The 25,340-nt window shown below is 34.6% G+C and overlaps 4 protein-coding genes across 5 annotated transcripts; 1 reads left to right on the top strand and 3 right to left on the bottom strand.

Moving 5' to 3' along the window:
• Positions 1-11: 11 nt before the first annotated feature.
• On the bottom strand, positions 12-7,891 carry LOC130654294 (AN1-type zinc finger protein 2A-like). Its single transcript, XM_057456849.1, has 12 exons — positions 7,673-7,891; positions 4,819-4,861; positions 4,501-4,552; positions 4,204-4,278; positions 4,003-4,053; positions 3,725-3,766; positions 2,199-2,290; positions 2,047-2,082; positions 1,890-1,973; positions 1,527-1,608; positions 1,012-1,197; positions 12-770 (listed from the first exon to the last, which is right to left on the bottom strand). The coding sequence occupies exons 1-12, from the start codon at positions 7,725-7,727 to the stop codon at positions 732-734; spliced, it is 837 nt and encodes a 278-aa protein (XP_057312832.1). The 5' UTR covers positions 7,728-7,891; the 3' UTR covers positions 12-731.
• A 156-nt stretch (positions 7,892-8,047) lies between these two features.
• On the bottom strand, positions 8,048-10,867 carry LOC130654297 (uncharacterized). The gene has a single exon (XM_057456855.1). It carries the CDS (start codon positions 9,277-9,279, stop codon positions 8,731-8,733), a length of 549 nt encoding a protein of 182 aa, XP_057312838.1. The 5' UTR covers positions 9,280-10,867; the 3' UTR covers positions 8,048-8,730.
• A 196-nt stretch (positions 10,868-11,063) lies between these two features.
• On the bottom strand, positions 11,064-18,614 carry LOC130654290 (uncharacterized). Of its 2 annotated transcripts, none has more exons than XM_057456842.1 (2): positions 17,035-18,610; positions 11,064-11,715 (listed from the first exon to the last, which is right to left on the bottom strand). In XM_057456842.1, exons 1-2 carry the CDS (start codon positions 18,079-18,081, stop codon positions 11,197-11,199), a joined length of 1,566 nt encoding a protein of 521 aa, XP_057312825.1. In that variant the 5' UTR covers positions 18,082-18,610; the 3' UTR covers positions 11,064-11,196. The 2 variants fall into 2 exon arrangements, with proteins under 2 accessions (XP_057312825.1, XP_057312826.1); XM_057456843.1 differs by having other exon boundaries at positions 11,355-11,533; positions 17,152-18,614.
• On the top strand, positions 14,864-21,075 carry LOC130654301 (60S ribosomal protein L31-like). The gene is made up of 5 exons (XM_057456858.1): positions 14,864-14,980; positions 15,117-15,220; positions 16,714-16,839; positions 20,003-20,115; positions 21,015-21,075. Exons 2-5 carry the CDS (start codon positions 15,120-15,122, stop codon positions 21,047-21,049), a joined length of 375 nt encoding a protein of 124 aa, XP_057312841.1. The 5' UTR covers positions 14,864-14,980; positions 15,117-15,119; the 3' UTR covers positions 21,050-21,075.
• Positions 21,076-25,340: the final 4,265 nt, after the last annotated feature.

The following is a 25,340-nucleotide window of genomic DNA, read 5'->3' as shown; positions in this document are numbered from 1 at the left end:
AACATGAAAAATCCATTCTGTGAAGTTTATTTACAACAAAAATTGTTACAAAAAATAAATAAATGCTAGTTATATTAACGAAAATTTGTATGATAATAATAATTTTTTTCGGTGTGATTCAGTTGACCAGTATTTCCACGTATACGAAACATAACGGAGTTAACACTATTTGATCAAGAGAAGAGATGACAAAATTTCTTTTGAAAGAAATCCCCCCACTATCCACCTGCTCAACTCTATCGTGCTTAATTTAGTTAGCCTTGCTACTTTTATATTTTTTTGGCTAGCCTTGACACTTTCATATTTTGGTAGACAATGTGCGAAGATTTTAGTTCTCAGTCCTCAATCTTGTCAGGTACTGGTTTTATTCAAAGCTACCCTAATAAAAGATATAAAACTTTTACGTATTAAAACAGAAAAAAATGAATCTAAAATTAGAATAATTAGACTATGAACATTAACTGCTATGTTTTATAACAATTTTACCAAGTTTTATAGTATGTAGCTACTCAGGAAAAAAGATCTTGGAAACATGTTGAGAGTGAATAATACAACGACCCCTCCTCACTCCCTTTATATTTTCTGGTGGCTTGGGAACAAGATTCTTCCATAACAGGGGAAAGATAATTTATTTCAAGCGGTAAATAGTCGACGGTCCGTAAATGCTTAAACCAAATTGGCAATCAAGCTGTAATTCTGTTGGAAGATAACTTCTTAGCGCCATCGTATTGTCAGGAGATAGAACAGCTGTCTTTACTCTTCTGAGATTGCTTAAAAAGAAGGAAAAAAAAAGAAATATATTTTTCTTTTTCATTACGAAAACAAATAGCATAATTTATCAACTGCTGATTCAATATGCAAACATTAATAAAAGTTGAAGCTAAGTGAAAAATGGACAACAAAAAGATTATTAATTCAAATGAGATATGAATCTGTTAGTTTTGTTATTATATTTCTCATCATAGCACAAATTAATATTTGTACACCATTCAATCAAAAGGATTAGAATACCTCTGCATTGAGGCGGCGTTGTCTCTCTCGTTCATCTTTCTCCGATTCGGCTAAAGCTCGTGCGAAGGCTAAATCATCATCTTCCCGATCAGTTGCTGCGGGTTCTTGTTTAGCCTGTGTTCCAGTCGGAAAAGAGGATTCCGCCAAAGAGGCTTGTAACGCAAGTGCTAAAGCCTCGTCCTCTGTCTGAACAAAACCAATCAAATAATTACACAAACAATAGGATCGTCATGTGATTGGCTAAATCGTTACGGGTTAATTATAAATTATAATTACTGCAATCGATTTGAAACGTGTCACAGTAATTACGTCCAGCTTTAAAATCTTTGTTAAAAACTATTGTACCAAACACAACACAATTAGCCAAAACACATTTTCCACGCTTTGACTTTTGCAAACTTAAATATTTAATAGGCTTACGTAAAAGCGGAATTTTGACATTTTGGTGTTAGCTGTAAAATTTTTAAATTAAATATCTAGTAATGACACTATACTAATATTAGTTACTTATTTACCAGGTTCCTTGCTTGTAAATGGTTTTTAGCTTGCGTAGGTGCTAATCTTGGGGAAGGACGCTGCTGTTGGTTGTTCCGTGACCTAACAACAACAAAATGTAGATTTGAAAACATTAAGTCAAAACTTCTATGACTGAAGCAAGTTCTGTGTGGAATCGTCGTGTTCAACTATGCATACATGGGACATTTTTGGGTGGAAATAAAAAGTGAAACAGGCCATACAGCAATGCAACGAATTTATAATTGTTGATATGCAGGCATATTTTTTTTTATTTTGCGATGATGCTTCAAAGGATACGAAAGTACAGGATAAGCCACAATGTAATAAAAATGTAACAAAAAATGATTTTCTTCAATTCATACCGATTTGAAGGGGTCGTTGGTCTAGTCTGTCTAGTTGCTATAGTGTTTTTCGGATTCTTGTTGGCACGAGCGAGAGCTGCCTGTCTAAAATCAATTAACATGAAATACTTATTTACACGAGGTAGAACTATATTTAATTTACGTAAACATCACCTACCCAGAAAGTAAACTTGCAGCACCTTGGTATGGATGCCTACAATTTTAAAAATTAATCAGTTAGAAGTTGAATAAGCGATCAAAACACTAAATAAACCTCTAGTGAACGTAGAAATCGAATATAATTTCGATAGAAAGAAATTTAGAATATACCGTGAAGAGTTTCCAGGGCAGTCATGATCCTTTTCATGTCGATGACGCAAACAATAGTTTTGCTTGCACGAAGAGCACAAAACTGGAATCAACTAAAAACAATTACAACCTTAGTAACACATCATGTTATCATACTTTCTATGCAAAACATTTTTTGTTTGTTTGTTTAAAATCTTACAAAACTAATATTTTGTTTCATGAGTTTTGGATGCACGGTAATCGGAGAAACAAAATCGTGCACCCGAGAACGTAAATGCTAATTAACGCCGCCTAACCCGTTCTGACATCTGATTGGTTAACATAAAATGCTTTTAAGGTGTGGAAGTTTGATGTATTAGTGTTAGAATCCGTTTGATTATTATGAAAACAGTTTCAATCGCGGTAAACATATTTTAGAATATTTTTAGGTAAAGAGCATAATTTGGAACAGCATAATGCGGTTTTGTTTCTAAAAACACGTCCTTTTAACGTTTCAGAGTTCACTTGTCAAAGACCAGAACGCACAAACCGCTTACTCGTATTCATTTTTTTGGTTATTTCGGTTATATTTCAACTGTTGACAAGTCCAACAGTTTAAACTATTTGTCTTGAAGATGAACTTCTAGTAATATACACGAGGAATTAGAAACATTAGGTTTACAAGAAAATTTGGGAAAGCCGGGAAAAAAACTCAATGTACGGATGGAACTAAGAAATTGCGCTGACAGATCAGATCGTTGTTGGTCACTTGAAAAAAGGAGATTCTAGAAAGTTTGCAAAGACATTATTTTACTTCATCAGAAGGGATGTCTATGTAACTGTCAAGTCCCCTGTAAAATTTTCATAACGGGACAAAAAAAATATATCAACGTATTAAAGCATAAATTATGAACCCTCGCAAAGTTCGAATTATAATGAGTTTTTCCATGAGGGAATCAGCAAAATGTGTTCGATTTAGTAAAAGTTCTAATCATACAGATTTTTCCATGAGTTTCTTAGGAAATTTTAAGGGGACCAAGTCAGTAAAAGTTCGAATTAGAGAGAGTTAACTGTATATATTAATTTTGGTGACGTTTTTTACGTTCTCAGGTCTCTGTCGGCCTCGGTGTGGACTATTCTGTAATGTAGACATGGCGTCCTTTAGAGGGTTAAATAATCTCAGCCATCTCATGTCACCTTGCTTCTCCTCTTGGGCTAACACTAAACATAAAAGCGCTGAAAAGAAAATCCCTCTTTGTAGTCACATGCGGTAGTTTTCCCCCAACGTAGATCTCTCAGGCCATAAGGCAACTTATTTTATTCTACAGGGTCTTTGACAAAGTTCCTTAAAATGCTAAGCATGGTTTGCTTGTATCTAACTATTTTTAAAATATTTGATCACTTCATAAAAAGTTCAAATTGCCAATTTGTAACCCTTTAAATAACGCTACATCCGAATTTATAAATTTAGTACTTAAAGAGAAAAAGGGTAACTCTATAATATAAAATAATCATGAATAAAGAAAGCTATTCAAAATAAATATTTAAAAACAAGCAAAAATCGACACCTCTCTTTGTTTACATCCTTTCACTTTACATCTATTTGAACGCTACGAAAAAAAAGTTAAAATATTAAAATATATACAAAGAATAATAGTTTACTTAAAATAATACACGGTGCTTAATGCAAGAATTAGGGTATTAATCAACGAGGAAAAAAAAGTTGTGCTAAAACTCCCTTCAGCATTGTCTAAGCATAAGAAACAAAAAAAACCTACTCCTGGTTTTCTTGTAAATTAATTATACGGAAAGCTAACAGAACTTTTAAAATAGCAACAAATTATACCTTATGTTTGGCTAAATCTGATTTACAATAACTCTCTATGTGTTCGTTCACCTAAAAAAAAACTCATTATTCACAGCATTGTATGTTCAATTCAAAGTTTGGGATCTTCTGTTTAAAACATCTGTGATACATACAAGATTCGCAACGAATCTCCACAATATATTGCATTAGTCAAACCAAAAAATCCATCAGTATAGCTACCTTTTGGTCCACTGATTCAGTAGAAGACAACGATATCGGTTGGTTGCATAAGGGACATACAGGAACCCGCCTGTCCTATAAATAGAGTTGCCATAAATCAATAGTGATAAAAAAAGCAAAGGAGATTTATAAATCAATAATGATAACGAAGGGGATTTCACAACCTTGTTTTTATTTCTCATTGAAGGTTACTAAGCAATTCAAAGAATTACCATACCTGTCAAACTAATGATCTCGGTAAGAATTTGTTATGAAACATGCAGAGGCAATAAAAAAGTGTGACTAATTCACAACTACCTTATTTTGAGCTGCTAAGCAGTAATGGGTTTCATATTTGTGGTGTTCTTTACTAAACATAATGAGAAAAATTAAACTAAATAACAACTTGAAAAGTGCAATCAATAAAAAAAAATACATTTTTTTCAGACCAAGGAATATGTTTTCATAATCATATTTGCATTATTTTATTCATGATAAATTAAGTATCTCCCAATGTTAGATGGAGCAGTCACACAGCACCACATAAACAGTCAACAACGATAATATAAAAAACAAAATAATTTTGAGGCTTTAATTTTGTAATACTGACAAGTAATAAAGCAAAAATATATATACCAAAATATTTTTCTACAAGCATCACAAGTAAATGGAAGAAAATCTAAAAAGGAACATAATATGAAATAGACAAAAGCATAATTCATACAGAACATGTCTCAGCACTTCTAAAACACACATATTTTCAGTTACATCAAAGACACACCATCTAATTGCGTAAACTTGTTAATATTTTAAAATTACAGGGACAGAGAAACAAATTTCTTTATTTTGCAACTTTTTTCTCTCAAATTTTTTTTTGATCCTGAAACCAAAAAAAATAAATTGATTTGAAATTTTTGATTCTTTCAGCAACAAAAATTGTGTCGCTGTACTTTAGGTAGACTTTTTGCAACATTCTTTATTTTTAACAAATCAAATTCGTTAATACAGTTCAAAAAGAAACTCAAACATCCTTTATGTGATGCAATACATTTGTTCTCTCTCATGTTGGTATCTTGCTTACATAAGAATGGAGTTAGCTAAACCAGCTTATCAAAATTACTAACATCCATTCTTACATAACCTTTGAATCCTTCTGAATCTCCTTCTAATTCTTTGAATCAGTTCAAAAAGGCCCCATTGATATTTTAGGGTAGTAAACTACAGCCTTGTCCAACGCGTTGATCATTTTTTCCTTTGTTCTTGTTCTACAGATGTTATTATGACGCTTTTACTTATTGCGACAGCCATATTGAAATACTATCTCACATGCATTTAAATGTTTTTGTTTACGGACTTTATTTTATCGCAATATTGCAATAATTTTTTTTGTTATTGCAATTGCATATAAATTTATTTTCGTGTCTAAAATACACACATTTTTAGTTACACCAAAGAACCACCTTAGTATTTACATTTATGTTTATACCTAAAATTAATTCTAATAAATATCACAACCAAATCTCAGTATAGGTTAGGGGAAATAGCAAAGTATGGTTTCTTTGTTACGTGGTGTCATTCGTAAAGAGTGAGCCAATGACATAAATTTTTAGGATTTATGTATAGGGCACTTTGGTTACACTTATAAGCCCAAGAAATGCACACATAAAATTTGGTACTTATTACAAAAATACAACTGGTTCTGTTTACAAAAGAGAACAGCCTCGATGTTGTTTGATGTTGTTCTTACAGGTAGCTTAGCTACCCTATAGCTAGATTTAGGATTAAATTAGCATTTATTACTTAATACTCAGTAAAATAGGTCAAGTTTGAATATTAAACTTTTTTGCTATAGCTAGCTAGACTAAGTATGGAATAGACAAGGCTGAGATTTTTAGCTGGGTAAAAGTCAAAACTTAAAAGGAAAATCACATCACAGTTTTTAAAAATATATTACACATATTTCAGAACACCTGCGGGAAAATTCATTATTCATCAAGTTACCCCATATGGGTAATATGGAAGATTTCTTCATAAAAAACCTCAGAAGCCTTTTCAAGCGGATTACTTTCATATTAACAAAAATTAAAAGTTTTTAAGATAAAGTTTTGCGATTTTGTCATTTATTAGTTTTCAAATTTCTCGCTGGAAATTTTTAAGGTTTAAAATCCATGTTGCACAGTAACTTTTTCGTCCTTATCATAATGTCATATACATAAGCTATGCAACAACTTTTGCAGGAAAATAAAAACATATAAATAGAAAAAGGTAAACTAAGTAAAAGTCCTATTACTCCAGTAAAAATTGAAATAATGACTTGAAACTTAGTATTATATGCTTTTAGACCAGTTTGGTGAAATGAACCCAAAAATTTTTTTGCTACTATCATAGTTTCTGAGTTCCTGAATTTAGCCATTTTTTGGAGATGCCAATAAACTGTTTTTGACAGCATGTAAATTTTGACAAGCCATGTGTACAGAAAACATTCAAAAGTGATTCTCAGTATTCAAAATAATTCAAACAGGTATGTGTCCCAGGTTTAGGACCGAAATACCTTATCCAGCTCAGAGAAAGTGGGAATGTTATGGGAGGTCCAGATAGCTAGCAGGTAGCTTTCTGTTCTTTACTTCTCATTGTGGGGTACCTCAAATTCTTGCAAATCCAATGAAAAAAAATTACTTAAGACTTCCTTTTCTTTCCCTTGCACCACTCATGGCATTTCTTTGCATGTCTTCGGTTCGAAGCCACGATTCCTTAGCATCCAACCGTGTCTCGTTCACAAGTTTCAGCGCTAGCCAATATGATGGACAACGTAAGGAACCCTGGGTAATTTTGAAAAAATGTGGTTCTACCTTACGATTTTCAGATTTTTGCTACTGATATCAGCATATTAATTTTTTATATTTTACGAGAGTAAAGATCGTAACTAGCGCGTGCGATAAATCGCACACCTGAATAGCTGTTGCGCTTGTGTGGGCGTGTGCCTGTGCGATCGCACGTGTCCCATGGAATTCCCTGTTTTGATGACGTCATTAACCCGTCCATTTCGAAACGGATTCGGGCGCTGTGGTTCGAACCACAAACCTTGTGATTATAAAGTGAACTCCATAACGACAAGGCCATGCGCCACATATGCACTTACGCGTGCATATAACGCGTTACACGTACACTCAAATGCACGCATAAAATTGATATGGGTTAAAGCTTATTTTTTTCTATGATTTCTAATAAAAATAACTACTTGCAGATACAACTTTTGGTGTGTGATTCATGGCAAGTCCAGCATTTTTTTTTTAACCAGATTGTAGCTCAACATACACCTATTCTCACTGTAGATAAAAAAGTTAGTTCTAAAAAAATTTGCCAAGAATTAAATTTCATTAAAAAACCTGAAACTGTGAATTTAATTCCTACAAAATTTATAAAGTACACTATCTATTCTTGCACACACAACAACAATGGAAAATTTATAGCAGTGTAATGTCTCACTTACCTAACTGATTGCATGATTCTAATGAACAATGCTCACCCAAATGTGGTAATTCCATACGTTGTCATTAATTAAAATATCTAATATAAATCAAATTAACGGTATACACCATTATAAGAAAGAAAAAGAGTAACACTCAGTCATATTTATTACAATTTGCCTAGCTATCAATCTGAACCTATTATTCTAACAATAAAATCCAGCGTAGACTTCTCTTTTGGGGCTACTCAGACCCACAAAAAATCTGAATATATAAAAATCTTGCACATAAAGTCAGGCCTGGAAATTTGTGAAGTCTAGGGAAACGATCCATCATTACTGTGATTTAAAGCTGAGGGAAACGATTAAAACATTTTTTCGTTTCAGTGAAGTAGACCTTACGGAAACGATACGTTAATGAAGATCAAAGAATACCAACATCCAATAGTACATGTGGCCCAAATCCATCATTACCGTGATTTGAAGCTGAAGGAAACGATTAAAACATTTTTTCGTTTTAGTGAAGTAGACCTTACGGAAACGATACGTTAACAAAGATCAGAGAATACCAACATCCAATAGTACATGTGGCTCCAAATTTAGCAAATTGTACAGAAGTATCATGCTAAAAGTTTCACTTTTAAATAAAATGTATCAGAATGAATAAAGCTTTGACGTAACAAACTCAACAGATTAGAAATAATTTATTGAATAATTCATGGTGTATTTAAACATAAAGTAAATTATTACAATATTTTTTTGTTAACATTTAATTTATTATCTAAATGAGCCTTTACGCATCATTTTACTTTACATCATGCGCAATATTTTATAAATTTTTATAGTATATGCATAATAATAAAATTTAATTATGACATAAAGTGCAAATGTGGCAAATTCTCCTCAAATTTATAACAAATTTTAAAATTATAACTGTAACCAACTCTATGCCAAGTTAAAAACAATTCATCGAATCTTGCCCTTTGTTACTGTCAGCTACTATTTTGGCTCCTTCTATTTGACTAAAAACCACTATACCATTACAGTTACACTAATGCTTGCCAATTTTTTCAATTCTGTAATCATAAATTATGATTTAATGGATATTTCCTTCTGTCTGCATCTAAAAAACGTCCCCAAACTGCATTATAGGGATGTACATATTTTGTTAATTTTCCATCGGCATCTACCAAATCATTTCCCTCGTTTGCCCATTTAAATATGCTACCTTCCAAGTTATAGATTTCTACATCATTAATATTAAAGTCTTCAGTATTTTTCAGTTGACTATAAATCTTTTGTGCCAATATACTTGAGCGATACCCAACAGAACAATAAGCAATTATTTTTCTTTTGTTACCATTTATGATTTTATCAAGTACATTGCTTAAATCTGTTTTGCTGGGAAGAATATGAATTGAGTTGTTAATAAAACTAACTGAACGCTCATCTGTTTCCCTAACATCCAACAACAAAATTGAATCAGCAGTTTCACTGTTGTTTAACCATTCTTTTAATTGTTCAATTGAAAGTTGACAAACCCGAGGAAACTTCGCTCTAATTGTCTTGTATAACATTCTAGTAGTAAACGTTTCACTGGATATGTCTGGAGTTCCAATGTTTTCTGCCATGTTAGCATCAAACAGAACTGTTCCTTGAAAATCTAAAATTGTTATATTAGCAAGTATATATTAGCAACTCAGCGTTCTGAATCACTACATTTTAGTCATTGAGGAAATTTTGGTGATGTGAACCTAATAACTTGCAGGTATTAATGTGAAGTCAGGAAATTCCATGAAATGCGTGCGATCGCACGCGCACGCGCCCACACACGCGCAACAGCTATTCAGGTGTGCAATTCATCGCAGGCGCTAATTACGCTCTTTACTCGCGTTAAATAAAAAAAATTAACGAAGGAATTATAAAAGTTGATTTTCTACAGCGTAGCTAATGTCGCCGCTTCAGGCTATGCTTTAAGCATTTAACTATTAAACACTGTATTCCAAAAATCAATCGTTTGAAATCGACAGCTTCAACTATATCATTAAAAACAGTTTATAACCACTTGTGGTTAAATTAAATTTTTTTTAAAAAGTTAATTAAATGCCATGTTTTTTTCCCTGTGTTTAAATAAATGTGTGTTTTTCTGCCTGTGTGAAATAAAATGTGTGTTGAACATTTTATTTTAAAATTAAATTTAATTTAAAATAAAACCTCAATAAAGAAAAAATGACTCCCATTTTTACCATTGTTATAGATAATAGATAACCTACGGAGAAAATATAACCCTTGGGACAAGGTTGGGGATAAATAGCACTGCAAACCAAATTGCCAGACCATTGCAATAAGTGCAACGTGTAGCACGTGTCAGCGTCTCTTCGTCGACTGTTTAAATTTAATTATATGTTATTTACCTATTATAAATAACTTCCTACAACGAACCAAGGTGTTTTGTTAATATATTTAGCACTTTTACACCACTTAAAGAACACTCATGGGACTGATAACAGTGAAATAAACCAGGAAAAAAATCGGAAAAACGCACGCGCAAATTTTCTAAAATAGATTTACGCGTGCGATGTGTAGCACGCGTGTTGTTTTCTTCGTGGAATTCCCTGGAAGTGTGACTAGGTCACCCTAACATCCTTCACACATAATGTGATTTGACCTATTACATCAGAGTTAAACAAAAAAAATTAAATAGAGGCTTTTGATATGTATATGATGCAGATCCTATGCTTTTTTCCTTATGGCATTAGAGTAATTTGGAAATAAACACCAGATTGAGCATGTAACTACATCTCAAGGGTGCAGCATATCTGGCCAAAGTGCTTAGTACAAGTATACCTTACACAGCACATTTGTTCGTTGAGCAATACTATACATATCTCTAGCATTAATGTAACATAGTCACAGTCAAAGGGGAGGAAGAGCCAGCCGTTAGGATAGAACCTCCAAGAATATTAAAGCCTTTTGTTACTTACTCACTTACTTGCTTAATTACTTGCTAATGTTACAACTTTGAGTGAGTGCTTACAGCAGTACACACTTTCGGACTAAATGGAGTTTTAGAAAATAACTTTCTCTCAATTTCAGTGTACACAGGCTATTACCTGCCTTATCCCCTTTAGCCAAAACAGTCACACAAAAATTATATCTTACAGAATTAAATTTGTTCCAAAAGTAATTGTCAGTCTAAAAAACCTGTTGTTGTAGAATTATTTGTTAACGAATTAACAAACAATGTAAAAGAATCCCAGGTTAAAAGACAGTAAAACGTATGCAGGTACCTAACTGCATTTAGCATAAACAAAAAATAATATTTGAAAACTGTGGCCTATGCCCTTCAACAAAATTCCAGGAAAGGCATGGGTTTCTTGGTGGTGTTTCCAAGACCAACCTAAAAAAACTAGAAATTAAGGTCTAAAGTTATTACAAATTAAGCGCTGACATTCAGTTTGTATGCAAGCGTTGATTATAGAGAATGAAGTATTTCCAGCTTTAATGATGTACAACAGTGGCTCGTTAGAGATAGTTGAGAACTTCTGTTACTTAGGTGATATGTTGGGCAGTGAAGGGGGTGTTGGAAGAAGTGTTACTTGCAGGATAGGTTCTGCTTGGAAAAAGTTCAGAGAGTTACTTCCTTTGTTGACTAGCAGAGTCCTGTCAATTGAGGTAAAAGGTAGGTTGTATGAGGCCTGTGTAAGAAGTGTTATGTTGTACGGTAGTGAGACATGGGCAGTGAAGCAGGAAGATCTTGACCGTTTAGAAAGGAATGATATGAGAATGGTTAGGTGGATGTGTAACGCCAGTCTGAGAGACAGAAAGAGTTCAGATGAGCTAAGAAGCAGGCTAAGTCTCCGTAGAATTAAAGATGTTATCCAGATAAGAAGATTAAATTGGATGGGGCACTTGGAAAGAATGGAGGAGGATAATTGGGTAAGAAAGTGTAGAGACTTGATAGTTCCTGGGGCAAAGCCCAGAGGCAGACCGAGAAAGACTTGGCAGGAGGTTATAGGGACAGACTTGATACAGAGGAAGTTGAGTTTAGATCTAACACAGTCTATATCAGATTGGAAGAGGGTCATTAATATACCCCGTCCAACCCATGCTAGCATGGAAAACGGACGTTAAGCCGAGAATGATGATGATGATGATGCATGGCATGAGTTAAAACACCATAAATAATAAACGAAATTAATAGATGAAAAACACGTTCTACAAGTAAAATACATTGCTGCAAAAAAGAAGTTGATAGTGGAAAAAAGATATAATTTTTATCACTTGTGTTGGAAAAGCGATGAAGCCTTAACTTGATGACAGTGATGGAACTGCAATTTCGATTGGGGCGGATTGTTTAAAACGCCATATCAGAGTTGGAAACCATCTTGGAGTTGTATGAGAGAAGTGATCAATGTGAAATTAGTCATAAATTCTCAAAATTTAATAGCCTTGCGCTACAATGTGCTACAATACAGTCCAAAAGTATATTGAGAATACTTTCAGCGCAAAGTCTATAGAATTTGTAACAACACTATTTAAATATATAAAAATGAAATTTACTATGCTATGCTATTAAAAAAAGCTTAACTTTTATTTTGAAGGATATTTTTTTCTTATAAATCAATCTATTTCTGTATAAGTGTAACCTGTATAAATAAATCATACACCAATCTTCAGACTCACATAAGGAGTTTTAAAAATAAGATGCACATTTACGTGGCACTAAAACGCCACCATTGTTAGTTTAAAAAATACTGGAATGGCACTGTGTAATGTTAAAAAGTCGCCATAGTTTGCTTAAAAAACTATTAAATCAGGTTCGTAGAAGGTTAAGATGGCACCATATTAAGCTAACCAGCACCGCGCTTTGCCTGAAAACTGTCAAAACGGTACCCTGGAAGACTAATACAGCTTTTTCACAAGAAAACCTTGTTAAGTGAAACTTTTTCAGCTAAAAATATTTTTATCCAGAAAGAACTGTTATTAAAGCTATGCTGCTAAAGTATTCTCAAAGTTTTGCTAAAAATATACAAATAAAATGGTCAGAAGGATAATATAGGCCTGTTCATGAATGACGCGTGATCACACTCACATGCCTCCACACACGTCATTGTATATTTAGATGTGTGATGAAACACACACCCATCTTCTATTTGGTGTGTGACGTAAATTTAGAGCTTACGCTGCATTACACTTATTCGTTATTGAGTATATAAAATAATTTACTATAGAAGGCTTCTTGATGAAGAAAATAGCGCCCAGAGGATAAAATGCGTACATTAATACAGTCACGTAGCTTTATTTCCTTTTGGCAATTAACTTTTTTCATAATTTTTTTTTTATCTTGTGTTGAATGCTATTCTAATCTATTTATATCCTTACATTTACATTAAGCATATTGAAATGATTTGCTTCTGTTAATAGAGCAGTATGGCAGGTATCACTTATTGGTGTTATTGATACGCATTTAATTATTAATTGATGTTGAAAATATTGAACAATGTTAAAATTAAATTTAAATGTGAATATTCTTCCTCTTCTTTTATCTTCGCTACTTTCAAGCAACAGGTTTAGCAACTTAGAATATTAAAAAATAAAAACATATTAATGAATAAGGTACATGCAACTATTATATCCTCCCCATTACCACACTTTATTATACACATTGTAATTGCTAAGATTAAAACAGATAATAAAATTACAAAATAATAAAAAAAGAATCTACTTAACATTGTTATATTTTTTGCCATAAAATTTCAACTGTCTAGTGATCACAATCAGACCTATCAATACGGGGAGAGCGATTGCTCTTACTTATGCAAAGACTCGCCCAATTCTGAGAAATGAGAAACTAGCTGAGCCATAAGACTTCGTGATAAAATATGCATTTATAAACTTATTTTATTTATTCATATTGCTTGCCCAGTGTAGATTATTGTAACATTGGCCGAGCAATTTATTGCTCTGGTCTTATTTTCTTATTGAAAGGCTTTCACAATGATCCTCAAGGGTAGAATATTCAGTATATAAAAGTGTTAAGCCTTTATACGTAATCTTGAGATGAAGCAAATGAATTACTGACAACTATGACAGTGTGTACCATTTCCATGCTGATAATTAGCTTTTTTTTCCACACTACGCATGACACTTTTACAACATGACATGGGGCACAAGTCATGATCGTGAGATGGCATGCAATGTCCATTGACAACATGTGCCATTTGGGAGTGTGATGTACCACACACTACCATATTTTTTGAAGGCGAAGTCTGTAATATTTGTTTTAAAATGCGTAAGTTATTCTAAAACATAATAAAAAAAATGCGCAAAAAAACTTTTTTGAATATCAGTAGCTTGTGCGTGATTTATTGTATTGTTTCGAGTAATTAACTAGCTGTTAAATTTTATTACTTCGTGCTAAGAACTTTAACAAAAAAATCCGCAGTTAAGAGGAAATAATTACTGTAGCTAGCTATATATTATTTTATTGTGAAGCTTTTTTTAAATCACTGGCAACAATCTCACCAAGATAATTAAAGTGATTATTATAAACAAAAGATAAAAGTGCTGTCGACTTGAAGAAAAGAGTTTTTTACAGCATATAACTCACAAGATACATAAAGTTGGATAGAGGCGCCATAGATTAGTGGTTATAGCTTTCGTACTCTGTGCGGGAGACCGGGGTTCAATTCCTCTTGACGGCGATTCAACATGGGCGAGTGAATGTTACCATAGCCCCGGGTTAACCCAAGCCATGTGAGGGAAATTGGGGAGATGGCACACTGTGTGGGCCGTTGGATGTTGCCGGGAGTTGTCTAGTAGAGCGTGGGCCCTACTAATTGGGTCTGCGTAGCTCAAAATGAGCATTAAATACTCTAGGACTCTCCATCTAAGCCATGGCCCCTCCTGGAAATAATAGACAGGGTATATCCCTCGATATTTGTGAGGCTAGCCATGTAAAATATGCACATCTATCTATCTATCTAGGCATTGTATTTATTACTCCACTCTTCTTAAGAAAAAATAAATGAAACAAATTTTGTTTTAAAAATTATTCTCAATCTGGACTGGGGATAGGGCTAGCTAACGAAATATAAGAAAGGAATGGGTGAATTTTGTACACACACAATTACATTACTAAAGGACATCTATTATGTGGATGAAATCCTAAATTTAAACAAGTAAGGGATTTCTTTGTGGGGTCCCAAACCAAATGACGAACAGCAACAAATGTTCGGTTCCGTGATTTTCGCGAGGTAAATAATCGGAATCAAATCCATAATGGTATCCTTTTAATTTCGCTGGGCTTCGGGGGTTAATAAGCTACTCGTAAGTTTATTCAAACAGGGCATATAATATCCTTGCAAATCTATGCAATCATATATCTCGTGTAATACATATCTTGCCACATTGTTTTCTTAAGTAGTTATGTTTGGTTTAATCTAATATTAAACCTATTTTACAGAAAATGGCGAAGAAGTCAGACAAGAAGAAGACCACCAAATCTCCAATGAACGAAGTTGTGACGCGAGAATACACAATCAATCTTCACAAAAGAATACATGGCATGTATGTACAAGACGTTAACTAAAATATTTTTTAGCTTTATTTATCCATTTATGATTTTATTTTTAGTCAAGGATGAGGCCACCCTCAATTGGTTAGCGCCAGCTGGCGTACACTTTGAAGGTTGAGTCGGGGAGTCGATAGAGGACTGCACTGCACTACCCAGTGCTATATTTTCCTGCTTTGCATTTGTACAACAATACAAGCGAAAACCATGGGAACTACATTGACTTGAAACGGAGGCTAAAAATACAGCTGGCGTACATTTAAAACGAATAACAAAATATGGCTGTGAAATATAGTATTTTTGTAATTTTTCAGGAAAAATTTTTACACAACCAACCCACTTTTGTAATTAGAAATGACACTAACCAAACATATTTTCAACATAGCAGCGTATAGCCTAAATAGACATTTCTGGTCTAATTAGCCAATCCAAAAACTTTTACATATAATTTTTAGTCCCGTAAAGCAAACCATAAAAAAATTTTGCTCGAACTAAGATGATGTAATGAGCAACAAAACTCTGAAAAAAGATGGCGCGACCAGACGAGGCTGTTGAGATACTCATAAACTAGTCTATGGAAAATCTTCTGACTAAGCCACTATCCTAATTTGGTGTGAAAGCTTAATTTGCTAAACGTATACCATATAGACCTTGAATGTTCACTTTTTCGTTGTAAGCATTACAACTTTACGATAATTCAATTGTACATGCGTTCCTACGGCTCTCCATCGTTTTACAATATCGGAAAAAGGGAGGTAAAAAACGTGTTTTTATAAAAGTTTGTTAGAGACGAAAGCGTGTTTTCTCCAGTTTTTTATCTTCCTTTGTATCAATTTTCTTCAAATTTTCAGGAAACGTTAATAATAATAAGATACAACTTGTGTACTTTTCATTAAAAACAAAATGCGGCAAGAAAAGTTATAACAAAAGGACATGTTTTCTCCTTAATAATCTCTTATAAAAGTGTGATGTTTACCTCTTCCAATCGCAAAATAAGCTGAGATGGAGTGTTAGTTTTTCCGAATTATCATAAAGCTGTGTTCTGGAACATTGTGGTACTGACATTGGCAAGTCGTCAACAAAATTCTAATGATGAAAAAGAGATTTTGTTCATATTCAGTTTAGATGTTAAATTCTAGTATTAATGCCAGCATGTAAACATCAAACTAGAGTTTCGTAGTCAAGATGCTTGACCACTTGTACACATTTGTTTGCATTGTTGAGGATAAACCTCCTCAAATCAGAAGAGTTTATTATGCATAGTAATAAAAATGTTGTTATGCAGCTGAAAAATGCCAATCCAACAACCTGATGAATTATGATATCCATTTGGCTGGTAGTTTGGCAACACAAACAATCCTCTTTAAAACCCTTGCAGGATAACTATTTAATTCTGGGAGGATCCTGTCTGAGGAAACAAGATTTGTAAAGTTTATATTGTTTATAATACTTTATTGTCAGATGGTGAATAAAATAACATTTCATTTAGGCAATTTAAGAAACGGGCGCCAAGAGCTATTCGTGAAATCAAAAAATTTGCCGAAAAAATGATGGGAACCCCTGATGTTCGTATTGACACTGGTTTAAATAAATATGTCTGGTCTCATGGTGTCAGGTAAATGTGTTTTGTTATTATATATTTTTAATTAAATACTAATGCTTCAATGATAAGGTCATCATCATCATCATTCTCGGCTTAACGTCCGTTTTCCATGCTAGCATGGGTTGGACGGGGTATATTAATGACCCTCTTCCAATCTGATCTAGACTGTGTTAGATCTAAACTCAACTTCCTCTCTATCAAGTCTGTCCTTATAACCTCCTGCCAAGTCTTTCTCGGTCTGCCTCTGGGCTTTGCACCAGGAACTATCAAGTCTCTACACTTTCTTACCCAATTATCCTCCTCCATTCTTTCCAAGTGCTCCAGCCAATTCAATCTTCTTATCTGGATAACATCTTTAATTCTACGGAGACTTAGCCTGCTTCTTAGCTCATCTGAACTCTTTCTGTCTCTCAGACTGGCATTACACATCCACCTAACCATTCTCATATCATTCCTTTCTAAACGGTCAAGATCTTCCTGCTTCACTGCCGATGTCTCACTACCGTACAACATAACACTTCTTACGCAGGCCTCATACAACCTACCTTTTACCTCAATTGACAGGACTCTGCTAGTTAATAAAGGAAGTAACTCTCTAAACTTTTTCCAAGCGGAACCTATCCTGCAAGTAACACTTCTTCCAACACCCCCTTCGAAGTTCTTAACTATCTCTAACAAGCCACTGTTGTACATCATTAAAGCTGGAAATACTTCATTCTCTATAATCTCACCTTTGCAACGCTTGCATACAAACTGTATGCCAGCTCTTAACCTTCCACTAATACTACTGCACTTCTTATGTACCCAATGCTTGCAAGTCTGACAAAAAATTGAGTTACTACCAACCCCTTTCCTGCAAACTCCACAAGGCCACTTTCCAACTAAAAGGCCACACTTGGCTGCAATGCTACTTATCATGACTTTAGACTTTGCTGTGTTTACCTTCAGCCCTTTCTCTTCTAGTCCTTTCTTCCATTTCTCAAACTTTTCAACTAATTCTTCCATCGACTCTGCTATGAGAACCAAATCATCTGCATACAATAACTCCCATGGACAACCTGTTCTGAACTCCATCGACAGCGCTTCTAAGACTAGAATAAACAACAAAGGACTAAGTACAGAACCCTGATGTACACCAACATTTACACTAAATTCATCACTAAGTGAATCGTTAATCCTGACACGACTTCTAGCATTGCTGTACATAGACTGAACCATCGTAACTAGCCATTCATCCACACCTAATTTTCTCATAGCCCACCAAATAACTTTACGTGGCACTCTATCAAAAGCTTTCTCTAAATCTACAAAGGCAAAATAGAGATTCTTTCTCTTTCCTAATTACTTTTCCTGAAGCTGTCTGAGTATAATATTGCATCTGTAGTGCCACGCCCTGGAACAAAACCAAATTGCATCTTATCTATATCAATTCTTTCTCTAAGTAACTTATCAATCACTCTTTCAATAACTTTCATTACTTGATCAACCAACTTCAAACCTCTATAGTTACCCCTTTCTAATGCATCACCCTTGCCCTTGAAACAATTCCCTATTACACTCGACTGCCACTCACTCGGAATAGCACCATCCTTTATAATCTGGTTAACAAGACTTGTAATAAGCTCAACTCCAATATATCCAGATGCTTTTACCATCTCTGCAACAATACCTGATACTCCTGCAGCCTTGCCAATCTTCAATTTCCTAATAGCCTCCACTACCCATTCTGTCTTGATCTGCATAGCTGGCCCTTCTACGACATCATCATCAGACAAATTATCCCCGTCCCAATCAAACTCAGTTTTAAGCAACCACTGATAATGATTCTTCAAAGCTACCCTTTTCTCATCCTCTGTGCTAGCCAAAACAACTTCATCATTACGTATACACTTCTCACCTACAATATCTTGATTAGTCTTCTTCATTTGCTTTGCTATCTTGAATACCTCATTGCGCTGGTCTTCCCTTCTTAACACATCTGCAAATCTGTTTCTCTCTGCTTCTGATTTTGCCTTATACACTGCTGTACGAGCGCGACGCTTAGCTTCTAAGTAAATATTTTTACTACCACCTGACTTCCACTCTCTCCAAAGTTTCCTCTTTTCCTTTATACACTGGTCAACCTCATTATTCCACCACCAGGTCTGTCTATATCTAGCTGGTCCTTTCGTCCACCCACAGGTATCATCAGAAGCTTCTAGAAGACAAATCTTTCAAAGTAGTCCAAGTACTTTCAACATTGTCACTATTACATTGACTATTGTAGGCTAACTGCTGAACTTTTGCACTAAATTGTCTTGCTACAATCTCTTCCTTCAGCTTCCAGACTTTTCGACGGGGCCTGTACTTTCCCTTCGCTTCTTTGACACTCTTCAAGATAATATCACAAACCAGCAACCTATGCTGGAAAACACACTCTTCCCCCCGATATAACTTTCACGTCCTTCACCACTTTCTTGTCTGACTTTCTAACCAAAAAGTAATCTATCTGTGCCTTACAACCACCTGACTCATATGTTATCAGCCTACTCTGTCTCTTACTGATTGATGTGTTGCAAACCACCGTGTCCGTTGCCATTCCAAACTCAAGCAATCTCTCCCCTTCCTTATTTCTGCTCCCAAATCCATAGCCTCCATGCACATCTCTATAACCTTCAGATGACTTCCCAACATGACCATTAAAGTCGCCGCCCACCATGACAAGTTCAGTGTCTCCAAACTTTGATGTGACTGCTATTAACTCATCATAAAACTTATCTTTATCTTCCTCACTGAGTCCACACTGTGGAGCATAAACTGACAGAAAAGTGACAATCCTATTACCTATCAAAAACTTTATCACTATAATACGACTATTAACACGCATAACATCTATTACTTTTTCTACCCACTTCTCTGCAACGAATATGCCAACTCCTCCATATCCATCACTATTACCAATCCAAAAAAGCTTATACCTTGCCCTCCTACCTTCCACAAATCTCACTGAAGCTCCTCTCCACCTAACTTCCTGAACACAACACATATTAGCAGATCTACGTTCTAACATTTCAAGTACTTCACCTGCTCTACCTCTCAGAGTACCAACATTTACACTAGCCATCCTCAACCTAGTGTTATCTACCTTGTGAAAAAACAAATAAAAAAATAACATAAAAAATATTTGTTAAAATAGGAATGTCCCACGTAGAGCTCGTGTTCGTCTTGCTCGTAAAAGAAATGAAGATGAAGACTCGACAAACAAATTATACACTCTAGTGACAGTTGTCAAAGTCGACACCTTCAAAAGTAAGTATTATTGTTGTTTGTGAAAAACTAGCTGGAGCTAAAATTACGCAAAATAATAAATTATACATGGGAGGTTCAACAGGGGATCATTCGGAAATTCTGTTAATTTGGTATGGATTGCCATGTTTGAAAGTAAACAAACATATTACATTTACAGGAAAAAAAATTGGGGTAGAAATTGTTGTGGATACAGCAGCTGATTGATTTTGTGGGTCATATCTACAAAAATATTGTCTACAAATAATTTGTACTCTTAAGATTATGAATTGATAATTCAAAATACTGTTGAAAATATTCTTTGTATTTAAAAAAACAAAGCTTCTTAGATATGATGTTTAAAATTCTGTGGAAATAGATACAGCAATAGAACCTGAACATGCTTCTTAACATGAACTTTTAATAAAATGGTTAAATATGATAACTTAGCAGATGGAAAAAAACTTAGCGGGTATCTCTAAAACTTGAGGGTTGCTTTTTCAACGCGAGTCCAGCATGTGAGTTTCCTTTTTTACAGGTACTTACTTTTAGTAATTCGGCGAAATCGCACTAAATAATACACTTTTTTTAAAACATCAGGCTGGAATATCTGGTTAAAAATATTAGATCTATAACAATCAAGATAGATTAAAAAAAAAGTCTTAAAAAAGTTTGTGTATCATTTTTCTTTTGTTTTTAAAATTATGAAAGCTGGCCATTCCAACAACCTTAGGAAGTACATAAATATACCTTGGGCTGGTAGTTTGGCAATATAAACAATCCTCTTTGAAACCCATGCAAGGTGGCTATTCCACTTGTGTGGATCCTGTCTGAGGAAACAATATTTTACCGCATTTAACTTTTTTTGTTTAATGTTCTAAGCAAGAATTTGTAATTAATGGTTCTTCTTTTTTCTTTCGTAGAATTACAGACGTTAAATGTGGAATCTGAGGATTAGTCTGATGAAATATATAGAAAATCAAACATTTATTTTTTCATGCGATACCGAGCATTTCCATTTTTTTTTTATGTATGATTCAATTTTTCTCTTTTTGAAATTATACTCTTTTTGCTGGTGCAGGGTTCCCACGCCTCCTAAAACTCCATAAAAAACAAATTACCTGACTTTTTTTGCAAATACTCCTAAAAATCTGCTAATTTTTTTAGAGAACAACTATTTATGAAACTTTATTTATATAATGGATTTTTTGTGGAATATCAGTCAGAAATATTTGCTAAGTTACCCCTGTCACTAAAACAGCTAAAATCCTCCTAAATTCTTCTAACTATCCTAAAAAGTTACTTGCAAAAATAGTGGGAACCCTGGGGTGTTACGCCGCAAGGGTATAATTTTATATGACGAGGGACGGCTTATGGTGTTTTATGAAAAGGAAAAGTTGCAGTCAGATTATCGTTCCTTTTCAATGGCGTTATTTTCCACAACGTGCGCAGGAACTTTTCACAAAAAACAAGTCGAAGTTTTTGTTTACATAAAAAACAGTTGTGAACTAATATCTTACTGCGAATATAATTTATTAGTCGTGAACCGTGGAAAACTCCACGGGTTCGCCCGTCCATTATATTATATCCGTCGCAACAAATTGGATAAAAATATATCGCATTTGATATTCGTTTTCCGCAGCATGTTTTTCTAACTCAGCGGGGGGTCCGCGCAGAGACAGACGGAGTACGGCTATTATTATAGAGAAATTTATGAAATTCGGGAAAGGTGTATTTTCACTATTAAGATTCGCACCAACAAACTCCATCCATATGTCATGCGAAATTAGTTTTAGCACGATAAAGAGGAAGCGCATGAGGTTGAATTTTATTGCTTATTACCAAAACAGAAATTTCAAGTCAATTAGGGAAAGGTGTATTTCCATTTCTCAATGGTTAGCGCGAAATTAATTAAAGTTGACTCCCTCTAATTCGAATATTTCTATAATTCGAACGAGTGCTCAATCACAGTCAATTTTCCTTTTAGAAACTTATAGAAAACTTTCTATAATTCGTACAGTTTTTCAGTCCCTTCACGATTCTCTCCCTAATTCGAATTTCAGAGTGTAAACAGGGCTTTGACAAATTCGAATGTTTTTCTAAAATTAAAAAATTATCTTTGAACGTTATATTTCAAAGCCTTGGTCTTTTAACAACAATACTAGTATTTTTGGTGAATTCATCGACATCTACTTTTGTTACATCATTCACGTGCGAATTTCGAATGGTGTTCCTACATTGGACCAAGGAGGTGGTGATCGCAAGCAACTATCAGTGGCGAAAAAGTAAAACTTTTGCTCAACTGCGCGTTGGTTGCTGTAAGGAATTGTTAATGCACCTTCCACCATCAGACACAACTAATTGCGTGCAATATTTGTTTTTACATTTAGTTGAGCCACATGTAGCACTCTTCGCTGTTTTATAACGAAGGGTGCACACTTGTTGTTGATAAAAGTTCTCGTGTTCTTCCAATATGTCTCCGAATAAACGCCTTGTTTTTTTCTGCGTTTTTTCTTGCCTAAATTTATCTGCAACGACTTTCCCATGTAAAACTTGCTCGACGCTTTGAATATATCTATTCTTGATAAATTCAACACTCTAGAACATTACATAAAACGAACATTATTTGTTTACACAGTGTTTTTATTGCTTTTTTGAAAATCTGTGCAGGTACGTGATGGCGAAGATGAAACATTAACAGAAAATTTTGATTTTCTGTTACTACTGTTCACGACTAAGAAGCGATGTTTTTTAATGGTATTTTTTGATGCGAGTGTATCTTCATGATTGTGGCATTTCTCATCGCATTTTCGTAACAGGTTTTGAACATCTTACTTCTTACCTTATCTCGAGATACTATTTGATATTTTGAATGAGAGCTTTTACCAATGTTATCAGCATTCTGCAACAAACTCAAACCCCTCTACTTAGCCATAGCTACATTTCAGTCTCATGCCTTCTTTTCGCACCAGCTATAGATGGTCCGGATCCCAAACTGGTGCCAGAGTCTTTGTACTGTGCTATCCGACTCTTCAATATCAAAGAGTCTCTCGTATCAAACTCTGCTGTTTCAAGAAGACTCAAACCGACAACCTCTTTGCTCACCCATCCTGCATGGACTACTAAAAAATTAACCAGTATTAATGCTTCAAGATCTAACTTAGCTAAGTTAGATCTTGAAGCATTAATACTGGTTAATTTTTTTATTTTTTTTTAAAGATGAAAGTCAAATTTATTAACATAAACCAACCTAGAATTTTACAATATAAAACACAAATGACTAAAGACATTATACGTGGAAAGATAACACTTTGAACATTGAAAGGATGACATTACAATACGAAACAACATATAACTAATATTGATTTAACAGTACATTTACATGCAATCGTAAATGGATGATCTGTTTGTCAATGCAAAGTCATTGAGATTAATGTCCCTATCTAGCGTCGATCTAGAACCCCGAACACATCGAATTGTCGACCGTAGCAACGAGAAACATATCTTTGTTCGTATGACATTCGTTGCTAAAGATACCGAAATGGACTGTTTTTCAGCAATCATATCGACTAAGCGTTTAAAGAAGGCTTTGCACTCATCACCCATCGCACCATTTGTCGCGAATACAAGAGGTGTAAAGGAACCATACTCCACTTGAAGTATGCGCTCGTTATACTGCTTCTTCTTTTTGAATACCCTTATGTCTAAAAATACTCTTTGGTCAGGAATCCAGAAACTGCGTGCACTCACATCCAGTCTTGATTCATTTCCGTCGTTTGCCATGCGTTGTTGGAACCTTTCGCCATTGATTTCAAGAAGACTCGGCTCTACTCTTACATCTTTACATACTTCCTTGAGAAGGTCTGCAGTTATGTTGCGAATCTCGTTGTGTCGAAGTGTGATTAGTCCACCCTTTTTACATTACAATGCATGGCTTAAATTGGACCGAACACTACATATGCAGTTGGAGTGCAATCGTTCCAATTGTCAGTTGTATCAAATCTTGATTGCATCCCAGAACTGTTGCTTTGTCAAATCGTACCCCCAATCTATAAGTGGAAGCGTTGTCAACCACTTTGAGACTCCTGTTTAATATTTAGTATAAATTATACTAATTATGTTAATTTATGTTGCTGGTTTGTATTTCGTGTTTTTGTATTTTAAGTTTTTAATTTTGAATTTGGAGTCGACTATATACTACACTAAAAGGAACCAAAATTTCGTATTATTTTTCACTCCCGTTCGCATATTAGATTCATTGATTCGTTTCTCCTCGTCTGTCATCTCGGTTCGCAATGCTTCAAGGTCTTGTTGATAGCGTCTGCGTCGTTCTGATTGAACTTGCCGCCTTCTTTAATGTTCACCATGAGAATTTGATTTCTCAGCGAGGCTGTCATGTTTCTCGAGTTCTCATACTCAACCGTTGCATTTTTACAAAAGACATCAAATCCCAATCCACCAAGCCTCGGAGGAAGTGCTTAAAGTTTCCTTTCGTTATCGTTAACCATGTGACCACCAGTTACCGCAGGGATAAACTTGTGTCGAATAACTTCATCGAGAGGCGTCAGGAACTCATCTATTCCAAAGATCGTTCTTAGAAAGTATGTAAATTTGTTCTTGTAGCCATCTACAAAGCACATGTATACAGCTTGAGGTTGTGTTACTTCTATGTCTGACAGAAGATTGATCTCCCTGACCCATTTGGTCACCATCTCTTTTACATACGTCTCTTTGTATTCAACGCTTCCTATTACATCACCCAGGTGTCTTTCACCCTCAACTGTAATTTAAATGCATGGCGATATATGCAATAGGAATTACACCCCTTCTCGATTCTGTCATTACACATTCTTTTAGTGGACTATTCTCACACCAGGAGTTTACCAATCGGGTGATTTCACGAATGAATGATTTACCGGCCGCACCGTTTGGCAACATGAACAAGTTGCGTCTCCAATACACGATTTTTTAATAACATGTTCTAAGGTTTTCTTTAGCTTTGCTTCCTCTCACATCTCCCCAATGGAATTTTTCAGTAATCTCGAAATAGTTTCGCTGGTCATTATTACATTTACATGATTATTATAAAAGCGATTGGCATCTGCTTTTGTAATAATGGATTACGGTCAGTGTAGTAAAGTTCCTCGTACGCTTGACCTTTCTATCAAAATTCAGTAGAAAGAAAATGGCCAGCGTGCACACGCGAAATAGAACGAATTGAAACCACAAATAAAAATTGCGTATAAAAA

This window comes from Hydractinia symbiolongicarpus, chromosome 8, assembly GCF_029227915.1.
Source record: "Hydractinia symbiolongicarpus strain clone_291-10 chromosome 8, HSymV2.1, whole genome shotgun sequence".
Lineage (NCBI taxonomy): Eukaryota > Metazoa > Cnidaria > Hydrozoa > Anthoathecata > Hydractiniidae > Hydractinia > Hydractinia symbiolongicarpus.
The sequence above is the reverse complement of the archived record's forward strand: the minus strand, read 5'-3'. Positions and strand labels throughout refer to the sequence as shown.